The 16,848-nt window shown below is 32.4% G+C and overlaps 1 protein-coding gene across 1 annotated transcript; it reads right to left on the bottom strand.

Moving 5' to 3' along the window:
* Nucleotides 1–4,926: 4,926 nt before the first annotated feature.
* On the bottom strand, nucleotides 4,927–11,201 carry LOC107918047 (uncharacterized). Its single transcript, XM_041101709.1, has 16 exons — nucleotides 10,945–11,201; nucleotides 9,961–10,172; nucleotides 9,076–9,212; nucleotides 8,888–8,998; nucleotides 8,679–8,780; nucleotides 8,384–8,492; nucleotides 8,090–8,290; nucleotides 7,707–7,875; nucleotides 7,531–7,612; nucleotides 7,351–7,444; nucleotides 6,971–7,067; nucleotides 6,507–6,600; nucleotides 6,356–6,428; nucleotides 5,814–5,987; nucleotides 5,582–5,704; nucleotides 4,927–5,267 (listed from the first exon to the last, which is right to left on the bottom strand). Exons 1-16 carry the CDS (start codon nucleotides 10,955–10,957, stop codon nucleotides 5,100–5,102), a joined length of 1,959 nt encoding a protein of 652 aa, XP_040957643.1. The 5' UTR covers nucleotides 10,958–11,201; the 3' UTR covers nucleotides 4,927–5,099.
* Nucleotides 11,202–16,848: the final 5,647 nt, after the last annotated feature.

Genomic DNA, 16,848 nt, shown 5'->3' with positions numbered 1-16,848 from the left:
ATTTCAATTTCGATCAGTGAGTTAATATTTTATTATTTATCAATATTCATAGAGTTATTACAGTATCATATTAAAATTTGGTTAGAAAATGTTAACATTTAGATAGTTAATTAAGTAAAAAATATTAAATCGTAAAAGTTACAAAAGTTAATCGCTATTAATCTAAAGAAGTTCAGTGATTATATAAGGATTATATGGTTTTAAATGGAAATTAGCCATCTTTTGTAGTGGGTGGACAGTTTAGTTTGGTTTGGCATGATAGTAATTTTTTTGTTAATTTAATGGTTAAAATGGTAATTTGGTAAATAAGTAATAATTAAATAAAAGATGACAACATCATCTTCTTTTTTGTCTTCTTTTGTTCAAAACTGAATACACTATTGATGAATAAGAGCAGTTTCAACCAAGCTTTAAATTGCATGCATTGTATGTATTTTTAATCCGTTTTTAGTGATTTTTATATTTTTAAGATCGTTATAGCTTAATCTAGCTAACACAGAGACTTACTTGTAAAATTATTAAATGTTTTGAGTTATGTCATTGATGATTTTGAGATGTTTTTGAAGTTTGATGATGGATTTATAAGCTTGATAGCTAAATAGGACTAATTGATAAAGTAGTTTTGCTTGATTTTAAAGTTTAAGGACTAAGTTGTTAAAATAGTAAAGTTGCATGAAATTCTTGTAAAAATGTGATGAATATGGAATTTATAGAGGTTATAGGAAATTCGGCTAACATGGTTTGGGATTAATTGTGTTCAATTTGAAAGTTTTGGGTTTAGGGATTAAATTGCATAAAGGGTAAAGTTTGGGGTAATTTTGTAAAAATGTTAATAAAAGGGCTTAAATGCATAAGTTTAATTGTTAAGTTGTTTTGAATGGTTAATTGAATTAAAATTATTATTTAGATCAAGAAACGAATCAACCGGACAATAGTCGTGAAAAAGGAAAGTTAGCAGAGTAAACATCAATGTCATGTTCGCAACCTTTTTTGATTAGGTAAGTCTGTAAATTGGTTAAACTAATTAATTGTTGTTTTTTGTAATTCAATACCTATCTATTTATGTTTTGATTGAGTTCATTTGCTTGATAAATGTTAAGTGATGAAATGGATTAAGTTGAAATGTTAAATAAGTTAGGTTATTTTTGAAAATGTGAAACTACATAGATAAATTCTTGTGATGAAATAATGTGTATATATTTAAATGGTATAGATATGAAACATGGATTGTATGAACCTTATGAATGTTTAGGATACAAATGACATTTCATTAGGGTTATTACCGTTTCGGGTGATGGTATTAGATGTCCTACCGATAGCTAAGATCTTGCATTTGTTGTGGATTCTTCACAGCTCGTGTGAGCATCATCGTGTAGCTTAACAGCCCAACCTACAGCTCGTGTGAATAGGCTCATTTTACAACTCATGTAAGTAATTACAGCTTGTGTGAGCATTGTTCCCGAGTATCCAATGCTATTTCATTTTGGTTCATCGGGTGGAAGATGCATAAATGGGAATGGCTACAAGAATTGGTTAAATGGAAACATATATATGAAAAGGGACTTTGGATATGGATATTTGAAATGAAATATGAATTGTTAATGAATAGGTGATGGTTGAATTGAGTTTTAAATGTGTTTACTTGGAATATTTTATGACATGATAAAATTATATGTCTCGATTATGTGAACTCACTAACCTTGTAAGAGTTGTGATATGTATAAGCTAATAATGAATTCATGATCTTGTTTATGAATTTACTTGCTAAATGTCAAAGTTATAACTTATACGGTAAGTTAAAGTTTAATTTAGTATGAACTTACTAAGCAATGAATTGCTTACAACCGTTGTGTTTGATGTTCCTATAAATCATTGGAAGTTTATGTCGGTTGGAAGTTCAAGTCAAAGCTCACACTATCCTTCAACAACTCAGTAGAGATTTTGATCATTTTGGTTTAGGTTATAAGTGGCATGTACTAGGAGTTCCAAAGCCTATATGTATATATTTCTATTTTGTCTTATGTTTTGGTTATGTAAATGTTGTTAAGATATTACTTAATTAGGACTTTTGGTTTAAGTATGTTCATGTATGCATATGTGGTTTGAATCATGCCTTGTGAAATTGGTTTGGAATGTGGTAAGGTGTTTTGGTATGATTGATAGGTAAATGTTTGAAAACGATGAATGTGAAATAGTTTAATGTTGAACTATGTTGCCATTGAGAGCATATTGATTAGACACTTAGGTTGAATATTATTTGTGTGTTTTAGTATGTCTAGAATAGGTAAAAATGAAGGTAAAGGGTATAGCTTTGGACCTAAGTAAATGTAGATGAATTGACTTATTTTAAGGTATTTTAGGTGCACACGGTCTGCCACACAACTATGTGCCATACACAGACACCCCACATGGCCATGTGACCTATTTGATTTTGGTGCAGGTTTGTCTACACGGTCTCAAGTTGTTACACAGCTGGGCAACACGGCTCTGTGACCTTGAAATACACAACCACAATTTGATACATGGTCTAGCCACACAGCCATGTCTTTGAACTACATGGTCTAGGCTCTATCACACGGCCGTGTGACCACTGTTTTTAGTTTTTACCATATTTTTTTGTTTTGTTTTAGATTAGTTCCTATTTGTTTCTAAAGTGATTTTAGGGTTTCGTAAGCTCGATTTAAGCCTTGTTTTCGTAGGTATGCTATAAATATTGAGTGACTATTGATGAATGATAGTTGAATTTAAATTTTTTATCTAAAATGGTATATTATTTGATTTGTTATTTATCGTAACATTAATCTCTTTAGGATAAGTTCTTTCTTCCAATATGATCCTATTTTATCTCATGGTAACCATTACATCTTCCTTGATGAAAAGTCAACTACTATCAAATAGTAATCAAGTCATTTATCATAAAAATGAACGATCCGTGGTCAGATTTACATTTCATCTATCATGTAAATGTCGATGAGAGGATATTATTTACCCATATTCCACTATTGTAAATGATGCTACATACTGTAGAAGTCGTATACCCAACGCATCAACTTTCGATTCCTTATCTATTCGAACTCAGGCTTTTACTTACATCAAAGTATACGAGTCACATATATATATAATCCATCGTCCACTCAAGATTAAGGTATGTCACAATATGAACATCACAAGTGAATAACTACATGAACGGATTTTGGATCTATTCTACTTGGCTCTAGTCTGATGTACTATTAGTCCAGTCAGTCACATCTATATCCCTATCTTCTGGGAGTCATCTGCTTCGATGTCTAAGGCAAAGCATCTCCCCAATTGGACTTAATGGAAAACATATTAATCTTTCAATCGGTTTGTTCATTTCTAGTTAGACTAAAGACATGTTTAGGCTCGTCTACTATTATAAACTATCTTTCTATATTACGATCCGATAACGTAGTACCACCTAGTATTAGTCAAACATTAGACAACTAGTCAGCTAATATTTGCTTCCATTTTGTTTTGCATACAAAAACCATAGAACAATATACAAAGGGTATTAATGTAATTCATGAATAATTTTATTAACCAATCTATTCGAAAAAAATTACAAGTGTACAAACGAATATACTATAGTTAGTTCACCAGATTCAACAAACATACACATGGATTGTTATATTAGCAATTAATTGATTTTTTACAATTTAAAAAACTCAAAAAAAAAGGCACAAAAATTATTAAATTTATTTAAAAAATATAAAACTATTTTTATTATTTTTAAATTTGTAAAAAAAATAATTAATCGTTAATGTGAAATACATGTGGATTTCTATCTCGGCAAAATTAACAAACAACTTTTTTTTATCCATTTTGGAGTGATTTGATTAACAATATAAATTCAAGAGTTAAAAAAGACAAAAAATTAAAGGTAAAATTAAAATAACTTTTTTTTTATAAAATTTAAACGGTAAAAATGTTATTATGCCTTTTTAATATATATATATATATATATTAGCTGGAAAACGTGAATCCATTTACTGATCTACCTATAAAAATAATTGCCTACTAGCTGGTAAAGTTAACGAACAAGTAATAAAAAAATTTTAATATAAATAATTAAATCTTGGATGATATGGTATAATGTATAACATAATTAAGACTTTAATTATTCGAACGTCTCTTTTATTTCTTTCTCAGCTCTTATAGGCTATGGAGCTTCGATTGCAATAAGAGGAAGGTCCCTCTGTCCTAATTAAAATCTACTTCATCGGAAATTTATATAATATATTTTTCAAGTTTTTCATCCATAATAAAATTCAATGAATTTAGCAAGCAGAACGATAGAGGAATGACAAATGAAAACAACTTCTTAAAGCCCGAATGGTTTCCAACAAGTTAAAATTACGAAATATATTACTTTATAAAATGTTTCAGATCCAAGAAAACCTGAGGTTTGGATTTTTTATTATGAGGCGATTAAGCAATTGTGGCAAAAGTTTAGTATAATAGACATGCCCTAGACCTCAACCAATTGAACCTTCTTTTTTATTATCCCTGATTCATCTAAAGGCTCAGCGGATCCGAATCACTCAATAAGCAGCAAAAGGTTCCTCACCTTCACTCCAGAACGATAGGCACATTCATCACACATAAGTATGGCAAAAGAAATCCGAATATGATGGACTTCAACCTAGGGTCAGATTTTTTCTTTTAAAAAAACAAATCAGGTTTGTAACTAGGCAGGTCGAGTCAGGGCCGGGGAGGTTTTAAGTTTTAAGACAAATTTGGGGTTGAGACGGATTGGTTAAATTTCGGGTAGGGCAAAAATCTGCCCCACCCCCTTGCCATGATATTATGATACCTATTTTACAATTTCTACTTTGCATGATTGATATTCATTACGATGCGATTGAAAGATTATGATAATATATCATACTCATCAACAAAAATAAGGACAATATAATTTGGAACTTCAACATACATCCTAAGTTAAAGTTGACACAAAGCTGGGCGAGTGGCTATAAAGTTTGTCCTCCTTCCATTGCATATAATTTACGAGTAAAATAAAGAGTGTCTATATATGAACGAAAATAGAATGACAAAAATAAAGAAATAGCATAAATGATTCAGGAACATGATCTGCAACTGCTGAAAATCTCACCCCGCATTATATCAATGGCCATATGTTCATGGGTGTACCGCTCTGGGCCTAAATAAACGCCCGTCTTCTCTAAAAGTGTAAGTGCTTCTTCTTTCCCATATCTTGAGGCATAAAGCTTCAGGTATTCAAAGTCCTGTATGCAAAATAAATACACATACAAGTAAACAACAATTGGCTGCAAATTTCATAACTATACCTAAACGTTGTTCAAGTCTATGTTACTTGGACTCGGGCACGAGTGTTGGATTTGGATATGGATCCCCCAATTTTTTCATGCATTCAGGTTAACACTCATGTCCAAAACATATGCGAGACGCGGATACTTTAAGAAAATTGAATAGTTGGAGCAACATAGAATCAATTTTACTTCACACTTTTTCTAAATTCCAAAAACAATAAAAGAGCTAAAATATTGTGACACAGGGCTGACATGAAAATTAGCATTACCTGAAAGCCGCTGAGAATGCGCTCTAGTCTAAGGGAAGCAACAGGTTGCTTTGAAGACGAGAACACCTCACCTGGGTAGTACAAAACACCATCACCTGGGGGGAGGCCTCGCCTAAATCTTATCTGCACAAAGGCATATTTTCATTCTCACAAAAATTTATAAAAGATGGTAAGAGTTCTGAAATATCATTCTGTTTATTTTCATTGTGGACTTGAGATGATAAGTGAATACCTCGGCACTGGGAACTGTTGCCTTCTCGTAGCAGTTGGCACCCCAATACAGAAAACCAGTTCCACCTTCCTTCCATACACGCCACATAACAGCACGATGCTGTGTTCCTCGCATTCCCAGATGCCAGTTTGGATGGGGATCGGATGGACCCATGCAGACATATGTCCACCATTCCTAAAATAAAAGCTCACCCCCATCAGTATAACATTTCATAGTGCTCATAACTTAGATATTGGGGATTAGAAGCTTTACTTTTTACAAATTACATAATAAGAACTCTACAACTCTGCAGTATGGAATGTTGGACACTTGCAGGACAGAAACACAACCACAGGTAAATACGTCAAGCATTTTGACAAAGAAGCCAGTAGCAAAGGAAGTAAATAACATTTGTCTTAATCCTAAAATCTGGATCAGAGAAAATTTTTACACTAATAGATAATAATTAATTTCAAGTCATGACAAAATATGAAAACTCTTGTTTAAGTTCACTCCACTAAACAAACTGAAAGAAATACACAAAAACCACAAGTAAGCATTACCTCTCCATTTTCTGGATGCAATTCAGAAATAACATCCTTAACAAGATCCTCTCGGTTACCAAATACCCACTCACTGCATGCAAAAAAAAAAGAGTTTTACCCATTAGTCAGGACAGGAAGAACTCTTTGAGCTAGAATAAGCAAGAGATACCTTGTACAATAGATTTGAGTATGAGGGCGTAGAAACTTTGGCACTTTTAGAAAAGCCTCAAAAGGAGTTGGTGCAAGAGGAGCATCACTTGGTCCTTCATGAAAGAAGCAAACGAGGTGAAATATCACAATAGTTAAGAGAAGAAGGCCTTGCTAATTCTATATGATAAAAATAGCCAAAACAGTGCTGAAATCCATAATTTTCACCAATATATCAGGTCAACTAGAACAGCAGATCAATAAGCCTTTAAAAGTCAGCCTATGAGCAGGCACCTCTTTAACACATGCAGAAGCAACTAATTACCCAGAGAAGAGAGAAACTTTAGACTATGATATTGGGCGGTTACAACTATCGGATTCCACATTCAAACAGTTAACAAAAAATTTCTCAAGGGCAAATTATTTGATGAAGATGTAGCTGACATGTTAATAGAAAACTTAACAAAGTGGAGCATGAAATCTTACCACAATAGTAAGTGGTTAAAACACGAGCATCAGGAGCATAAGCATGAACCTCACTTGCCATGTTACAAAGAGACTCGTATTGTTCCATGTTCAGTGGCTGCAAAAAGAATTACATTCTCATCAATGTATCAAGATTGTGATACAATGCTGATAGGCAGCAATCCATTTGCTAATGACTGAGACAACAACTATATGAATACAACAATGAACATAAAAGACATCTAGCACATCACAAATAAGTATAAAGATGTAGAAATGTGGAGACCAAAAACAATCAATACAGAAAAAGCTGAGACATCATGAACCTTTCAAGGACATTAAGTCTCATTAATAGGGTATGTGGCAGCTAATTTTTCAGCCAATTGAAAAACAGACTATACCTCATCCCACAGATAAAAGTAAGCTTTCTTCCAATGACTTTTTGTCTTTAATATCTCAACTTCTTTCTGCAAGTAATCCTTTGCTGCATCATTACTGTTGCATATCAACAAGTTAAGGACATTCATCAGTTGTTGTTACCAAAATACCTGAGAGAAGTGAGCATGCAACTAACTCTATACCAAGAGACCACTGGACTATGTGGAACAGCATATGCTGCTAGTCGTGGGTCTGAAAAATATTCATCTGATTTTGGATGATCCGCTGCAGTAGTAGAAGAGGTAAAATATATCAAAGAGAGAACACCAATAGGAAATCACAGCTGTGAAAGTAGATAAATGACAATTCACTTCGTTACCTGGCCAGGGAGATGTGTAAGTTAAAACACGCATGCTATCACCCCATCTACAAAAGTATGGGCTGATTCTGTACTGAAGAAGCCACTTGAAATGCTGCTCCAGTGCATCATACCACTCACTGCTCCCATGTTCGACACCAAAGCGATCCTCAATTACAGTATCAGATATCTAATTACGTAGTTAAGCAGACAACAACTAGAGAGGAGAAAATGAAGTACCTATAACTTGTCACCAGTCATTCCAATTATAATCTGAACTTAATTATTATACCAGGGTAAAGTGAAGACTAAATAACCCTTTAGTTTGTGTTCTCAGTCATAAGGTGGCAGCCTATAAAAATTATGAATACGGAAAGAATTCAACTTAATAAAATACAGGATACACCAAAGACAGCAGGTAGTGATGGAGTTGTTGGAATAATAAAGTCCCAAACTGTCAAACTTAATTTGACTCGTACAGAAAGGTTCGATATGGCATCTTCATCCATCATATCAACTGGCCCATTATCCGAAAAGAACTCAGAAAATGATGAAGAAAGAAGAACTCTTCTTAAAGATGTAGTTGCAGATTTCACTCTTTCCACCTAAAAAGCAATTAATCATAAGAACAGATTGAAAAGAGAAATGAAATCTAAATGCAATTGGAACCCCAAAGATGAACACATTCGGATATTCACCACTTCATCCAATGGCTTTTCATCTATAGGCTCCAAAGCATCAAGACAGTTACGAAGTTCTGTGAATAGTTGATGCTTCTCAGCCTTCCCCAAGCATTGTGATGATGATCTGAATAAACGGAATGAATACTTGAGATTACATGTTATAACAAATTGTGTGATATAATACAGGCAACACTACTCAATTCATGCAAAAGCCCATACAAAATATTAAGCACACTCTTTTAACAGCTGCAATTTCATTGACTATGATGGAACAAAAACCAAGGCAAACAGTGTAAAAGAGGAAGGTTACTCTGTATCTGCATTTGTAGCATTAATGATGATCTCCCCTTCATATAAACCAGGAGGCTGTTCATTTGGCACATCTATTGAAACCCAGACAGCAGTTGTCTCCCTGCAGCAGGGGAAAAACAAACACAACCATCTTAGCACTGAGCAATAAGAAGTCACTTGGCATTTGTTCATGCCACCAAAACATGCACTATGACAATAGAGTAGTACCCAGGTTGTAGGCTTATTTGGCTAATAGGGAGGTCAAGAGGTACAAGAGCATCAGGTACACCCAATATGGGAACCACACGTCGCAATTTTAATGATTGGCCAACAATCAACCTGCCCCCAGATAAATATGGTCAGAATATCATCTAAAAATGTCACGTAAAAAGAACCAAAATTGTCCAGAAACTAACCGATCACCATATGCCGAGCATAAATCACAGCATTGAACCTGCACAACTCCAGCCACACTAGAACCACTCCAAGAGACTTTTGGACGGATAGCTAATTGAACGCTTTCCCTCTCATTTCTAGCTGCCAGAAGGTTTATCTTCAAGATTAAAAAATCATTAGAAGTCAGAGGAATATATCCACTAAAAGAACATATGCGCCATTTCTTGTAGTAACCACACCATAAATTTGTTCTTTATAACCAACATGCAAAAAAACAGAACTAAAATGAAAATAGAGAAAAAAAAAAGGGAAAGAAAAGAAAAGTAAAAAAGAAATCTGCTACGCACAAAAACCTGTTTATTTTCAGCTACACACTACAGTACCAGAAGGGAATCTATTGAAAAGTGAGAAGGAAATGCAAAATAATAATATACATATCATATGCTGAAGTTTCCTTTAGACCTCCTCCACCCTGATATGCAAAGAAGTGAGAAGGCTACCCTATAGACTATAAAGATACGAGAATGAGGACAGAATTAAAAAACATTAGTATAGAAAATGAATAAATTTATATTTATATTTGGATCAAAATGAATGTCAAAAGAAACACTTTTTTCTGTCTTTTCTATACAAACATAACCAGGTCAATGAAAATGCACACATTAATTATCAACCATGATTTGATATATAAACATGCAAGTCTGAATCAAAACAATGGTCTAAACTAGCAACTGTGACTAATACTTGCATGCATGGTATGAACAAACAGAGTTGTAAGCCAGCTCAAGGCATAAGAACGTAAAATAACTATCCGAATCTACCCCTTGAACCTCAATGAATGTATTCCTAAAAAGAATTTCTTATTAGATATTAACCAACAATAGAACAGTGTGGAAATTACTTACAGGCTCTAAATTTCTAGGCACTTCTTGTGGTCCAACATTTGCTGTGCTTGGGAGGCACCACACATGTACTAAATCAGCAGTTGGAACTTCTGTGGGGTCAATTGAGCGCTTGAGTGGATTTGAAACATTTAAACCACCATCATTCCATCCATATGCTGTCCCTCCCCCTGCAACACCTTCAACTGGTGGCACAGCCATATCTTGCGAATTTCCTACAAAGTTGTACAATTCCAACTAGAGAACATTAGACTGATGTAGTAACCCAGATTCTATATTTGCCATGCTGTGGAAGTCCAACCCACAAGAAAAAATTAACAAATAACAAAAGGAACTGTTCATCATGATGCTTGGTACCATACCCTAACTCAATTCATTTTAAGAACCAAGTTAGAGAGCATAATTAGCCAAATAAAGTATTTGAGATTATCCTCAGGAGTAATCGATGAGAAAATATGCTCATAAGACATCACAAGAAAGTTTTAAGTTTATTTGGTGTTGCTTTAATAGATAGTCCACCCATATTTCTAATATTTATGCCAAGAAATCACAATCAAACTCCAAGGGAACCTCACATCCCATGATTAATAAAACCTAGAGTTAGTTCCACTGAATTCAACCTTGAAGTACAATTGCTGGAACCTATAAGGCTAAAACACAGCTTTTCGATTGCATAACCGCCATAGATCTCTCGTAAACAAAAAGCAATTCAAGCAGGAAAAACATACAGAATAAATAAATAAAAAGTAAAAACAATATAAAAGCAAAGAAGATTATACTGACTAAGCTTAGCAGTGTAAGCTTCCGAGTTCCTTTTTTTTTCTCTTATTCCTTTTCTTTTTGTTATTTTCTCAGCTACCAAACAGAACACTAAAAACCGGAGACAGACAAATTGAACAGTTGAAAGATAAATTAAATGAAAAAAACCAGAAAAACTCAAGGCTGAAAAGCAATAGAAGCCTAAGGAAAACAAATATGGAGACTAACCAGGACAGTCCATTATTTTTTCAGCGCTGTTAGGCTATTGCGCTGCTTGCAATTACTCCGATCTTTGAAATCTTGTGTCTCCTTTTTACAGTTCGGTTTATATCTAGGATTTAATAGAGAACCAAAATTCGCCTGACAGAAATGATCGCTTTTTTTTTTGTTTTTCTTTTAAGAGAGCGAACCAAAAAAAAAAGAGTTGCTAATTATAGGGAAGCCAAAATGATTATTCCACTACCAGATTTACTTCTTACACGTACAAGGTCCGATTATTTACGCGATCTTATTTTATAAGTTTTATTTTAATTAAATTGGATTGTGGGATGAATTATGTTTAAGGTTTGATTGGCTCCACATAAATACTTCATAAATAATTGTTTAAATTATAAAATTTTATATAATCTTTTAGATAGTAGAATAGAAATTTTTTTATTAGACAAGTTTTGCGTTAATGGACTAAAGAGGAAGGAGATTTGTGAGACGGTTCACCTATAAATTGAGAGTTGTAAAGATTATTCAAATGGATTGAAAGATTTGAGAACAAATATGAGAGTTGAATGGTGGTTGTTTCACTTAATTGTGTGATTCATTAGGTTAAATTCATTAAATTCAATTCATAGAAACTACCAATTTTTAAGTTTGAAAAGGTAATAGCCTTGTGATGCACATTTGGATGAAACCGAAGCAATTATAAGTTGATATGTCGATCTATCTCTTAGCTTTGAAACGCACTTTAAATCACATTATTTTGAGTTTGAGAGCTCAAGTTATAATCGCTTTGATGAAAACTACGCAAGCAGAATTTCTAAACGGGTTATTACAAGAATTACGAGCTTTGGACTTTGGATTAGTGTTTAAATCATATTGGGCTTGCTTTGGAGTATTATCTTTTACACATGTTTTAGTAGGTAAAAAGACCTCTACAGCCCCTCTCAATTACGAAATTGAACAAATTAGTCCCTCTCAAAAAAAGTTAGAGCAATTTAATCCCTGTCAAATTCGAAAGTGAGCAACTAAGAACAAATAATCACAACAATAATGTCTTCCATCAATTGCACATAATTTGGATTGGTATATAATAACAAATTTAGCCTTCAATGGTTATATATTCAATGGTTATATATTTTGTCATTTTGGCTTAATTCTAAAAAATTAAACAAATTTTGTCTCAATATTTACACATTCACTCAAATGTTATATGATAAATTTGTTAAATTAGGACCAATGTGACAAAATGTGTAAACTTCAAGGGTTAAATATGTTATTTTACCAATCAAAATTATGTACAATTGATGGAAAACATTAACGTTGTGATTAATTGCCTTTACTTGTTCACTTTCAAAATTATAGGGATTAAATTGCTCTGATTTTTTTAAAGGGACCAATTTGCTCAATTTTAAAATTAAAAAGGATTGGAGAGGTCTTTTTACCTAATTTAGTATATGGATTAGCAATAAACTAATTCGATTAGTAATATTTAGCCACTCCTATGTTTTTTTTAGGGAAGAGAAGGACAATTTTTTGCTCTTTTTAAATTTCCATAGCTAACGTTGAACAAGATACATCGGTTAAAAAGGGGAAAGAGAAAGTCAACGACGAGTGACTCGAAAAAATACGGTTTGTATTTCTATAATTCGAATTTAATTATTAATTGTTGAATCTTGATTATATGTGTATGAAAAGATATTAAGGTAAGTATTAGTGTTTTGATATTGTATTGAGTGTATGTGAATTTGTGATTTATATGATATTTGAATATTGGATAAGTGTGGTGTTGAATTGAATAAAATGGAATTGAATTGAGTATTATTTGTTATTATATTGATATTGAATTGAGATTATGATGATTTGTGAGTATTGTGAAATTGATATTGAAATGTATAATTACTGTCAATTGAGAAATGAATTGAATACCCTATTAACTGTATCGGGCCGAGTCAGATATAGTTGCCATGCCATAGGATTGGAAGTGTTTAGGGATACTTCGACCTCGAGTCGATGAGGCGCTATATGTGTCGTAATATTGTTTCGGATAATTTCGATGAGACACTATGTGTCGTATTATTGCTTCGGATTAAGTCCGATGAGGTACTAGGTATCGATTCACTTCGGCATGGCCGATGAGGCATTAAGTACCGTACTAGTATGTTTTGGTTAGATCCGCGTTTCTGTTCGAGTCTGAGTCATGTTAATAGGGGTGTACAACTATATTGAACAATTGATTGTTATTGAATGGTATTGAATATGGATTGGAATGAACAATGAAATGAAATATGCAATTGAAATGCATGAAATTGCATGAATCATAGATTCATGAAAAGGATACTGATATTTAAATTGAATTGAGTATCTTAGTATGAAAAGTTATTGAATAGCAATTATGATATTGATATAGAAGAGATGATAATTGAAAGTGTTATGAATGATATGTATAAGAAATTGATTAATTGTTTGAATGATTATGTTTATGTGAATATATATATAAACAATATAAATATTTGTTTAATACGTATTCAAATTATAGAAATACTACTGAGTTTATACTCAGCGTACAGCTTGTTTCCGTGTGCAGATTAGGTAAAGTCAGATCGTTGAATCAGCATTCAGAGCTGATCCCGAACTCAAAGTGGTGATGTACATTTCTTTTTGGTAAATGGCATGTACCTAGGATGTTATACTTGTCATTTTGGATAATGTTTGTAAATGAAGTATAAGTTAATATTGGTACTTATATAAATATGTTTAAATGGTATATTTTGGTTGAAATTAGTATAATCTTATATTTGGTTCAAATGATGGTTTTTGAATTAATTTAGATATTATGGTTAAAGTATATATATAAATAAATAGGTTAGGTCATTAGATTGATTAATTTATGAAATGTATGTTATTTAATTGCGTAATGTTTATATTTGAACTGAAATGACTGGTAATACTCTGTAACCCTGTTCCAGCGACGGATAAAGGTTTGGGGGTGTTACATTGTTTCAGAGTCGCTGCTGATATGCACGATTCGTAGTGTTTACTGAGAGTTTAGGATTAGCCTAAATCCCTATCCTAAGTTCTGAAGATAAGTCTTTCCTATACTTTTTTCCTTGTTTGCAAAATCATGCCTAAGTAGGATGAGTTGTAATATATGATATAATACAGCAAGTAATAAGTGAAAATATATTAATGTGATATGTGAACTATTGATTTTTAACATACACCTATGAGAACTAATATATGATAGCTCAATAAGCACTATTGTGACACTTGTAAGTGCAATTAAATGTGTATATGATAAACATGTATTGTGTATGAGGTTGTAATGTGAAACTGATGAATATGAACAGATGTTATGTGTATTAAAACAATAAATAAATATGTGTAAATATGGATATTTGGCCTTTTTATCTCTTGAAACCATTGGATATAGTTGGCATGTCATAGGATTGTGAGTATTCACCTTTGTGTTTTGTGATAGGGCAATTGAGCCCTTGGGACAGGATAGAGAGATAAGGGAATGTTAAGCTACGTTCCATTCAACGGGACATGTTTGGTGTGTTGGAGAGTGTTTAGCTTAATACTACACTTGTTGGAACATGTTAAACTCTTTGTGTCATTGGTGTGATAGAGATCCATTTATCCAATATGTGGTGATTAAGTCCACCTATATGTTTCATAATCTCAAGATGCCAATTTATTATTATTTGAAATATATGAGCTGTAACAGCCCGTTTTTGGGTCAAATTAAAATAGTGGTTTCGGGATTACAAATTCGAAGTTAAAATATTTATTTTTTACAACAGATTAATTATGTGAAAGTTTCGTGAAGAAATTTTATCGTTTGGTTAGTCAATTTGATAAAAAGGACTAAATCGCATAAAGTGAAAAAGTAGTGTTCTATTTGCTAAAGTTATTAAATAGCTATAGAACCTTAAAGTTAAGGTCCTTATGTGGTTATTAACCCATTTATAAGATAGTGGAAGTTAGTGCCATGGCATTTGGAGTAGTTATTAAAGTTTATTAAAGTAAAGTTAAAAATGTAATTATTAATAAAGGTTAATTATAATAAAACAAACAAATTTTAATTGCTTCCATCTTCTTCAATTGCCAAAATTTGAAGTTGGGAGAAACCATTTTAGGGTTTGAGGCATTCGGCACTTGTAAACCAAATTGTAAGTTCGTTTTTGCTCGATTTTTAATGATTGCTATGTTTTTGTGATCGTTGCAGCTTAATCTAGCTAACCCGTTTTTTCAATTTCAAAACTGTTAAAGTATTTAAATGTTGCCATTGTTGAATGCATAAGTATTTTGTTAGTTTATGATGGAAAATAAATCATTGTTGTTAGATGTACAAGTTTTGTAAAGGGAATTTTGGTAAAAATGTCAATTTTAGACTAAATTGTGAAATATGAAAATTTAGTGGTTGAATTTTAAAATAAATGAAAAAATGGGCTGATATGAGAATACGTAATATCGGCCAGCATGAATTTGTATTAAATTGAATGAATTGTGATTTTATGTGATAAATACTAAATTGCAAAAATGTGAAATAATAGGGGCAAAAATGTAATTTTTTCAAAATGTGTAAATTGTGCTAAATTGAATGAAATTATGATTAAATAAGTAAATTTTGACATTATATAGATTGAGATAAACGAGATTTGGATCTGGAACATAGGAAAGCAAAGTATCGGATTAGTCGAACTAATTCGTCATTACATCAAACGAGGTAAGTTCGTATGTAATAAGCATTGTTTTAATTATGATTTAAATGTTTTGATATTGCATAAATTGTATATACGAGACTACAGTCATGTTCGACGACAAATCAGCTATATGTGGCACTTAGTGTGCGATTCGACATAGCTTCGACTATATATGGCACTTAGTGTGCGAGATCAAGATAGATTCGACTATATATGGCACTTAGTGTGCGAGATCGAGATAGCTTCGATTATATATGGCACTTAGTGTGCAATTTAAGATAGCTTCGGCTATGTACAACACTTAGTGTGTGAGATATTGAGTATTCAATGAGAAATGTTGACGAAACGTGGTTACAAGTGATGGCAGGAATCAGTCAAGGTACTCTTGACAGAAATAGACAAGTAAGTATTAAAAGTAAATTATGATGAGTAAGTGGAAAATTATGAGAATTCATATGGTTCAATTGAATATATATATATATATAAATGTGATGGCTATTGAATTGAATATAGTTTATTTCTATTTGCTTATGCTTATGTGAATGTGATTGAATTGATAAGAAGTATTCAAATCATTATAAGCATTGAAATGAATAACCTATGAAATTCTTGGTTAACTATGTGAATGGATACATGACATAAAGGTTGAATTATACAAGTTATATTATAGTATTTATAACGGCTTAAAATGTGTTTATTTGATGAGATGAGTTATTATCATACGAGCTTACTAAGCTTTATAGCTTACTTTGTTATCTTTTTTACGTTTATAGTGATTCAGAGGCTCGCTCGGGTTGGAAGTCATCGGAGATCATATCACACTATCCAGCTATGGTTTGGTACTTATAATCTTTGTGATATTGGTTATATGGCATGTATAGGTTTTGTGGTTATTTGTTAAGTATAAGTAATTTTGATGATTGATGCACATGTGATTGATATGTATTTAGCCATGAGATTTGGCCTGATAATGATGTAAGGTTTAATGAGTATAGGTTATGGTTACTTTGGTTTGGTTGTTAAAAGTGTTTTTGGCTATTTGAAATGGCATGATTAAGTTATGTGGTTTAAAGTATATATATTTCCATGTGATATGGGTTATTTTGGCAAGCTTAATGATGGTTTAAGATATTCAAATGGTCATTTGGTATGTGTTGTGTAATTGCTTGAGATGTGCTTGGTTTTGGTTTGGTATTTGAATGCCAAATTGGTT

This window comes from Gossypium hirsutum, chromosome A01 (assembly GCF_007990345.1).
Source record: "Gossypium hirsutum isolate 1008001.06 chromosome A01, Gossypium_hirsutum_v2.1, whole genome shotgun sequence".
Classification (NCBI taxonomy): domain Eukaryota; kingdom Viridiplantae; phylum Streptophyta; class Magnoliopsida; order Malvales; family Malvaceae; genus Gossypium; species Gossypium hirsutum.
The sequence above is the reverse complement of the archived record's forward strand: the minus strand, read 5'-3'. Positions and strand labels throughout refer to the sequence as shown.

Excerpts from the sequence above, each read along its gene's own strand:
- LOC107918047 (XM_041101709.1), bottom strand. Across the intron at positions 8,291-8,383 it reads AAAAGCCATTGGATGAAGTG|GTGGAAAGAGTGAAATCTGC; the intron begins GTGAATATCCGA and ends ATTGCTTTTTAG. Across the intron at positions 6,601-6,970 it reads TTTAACCACTTACTATTGTG|GACCAAGTGATGCTCCTCTT; the intron begins GTAAGATTTCAT and ends TCTTTCATGAAG.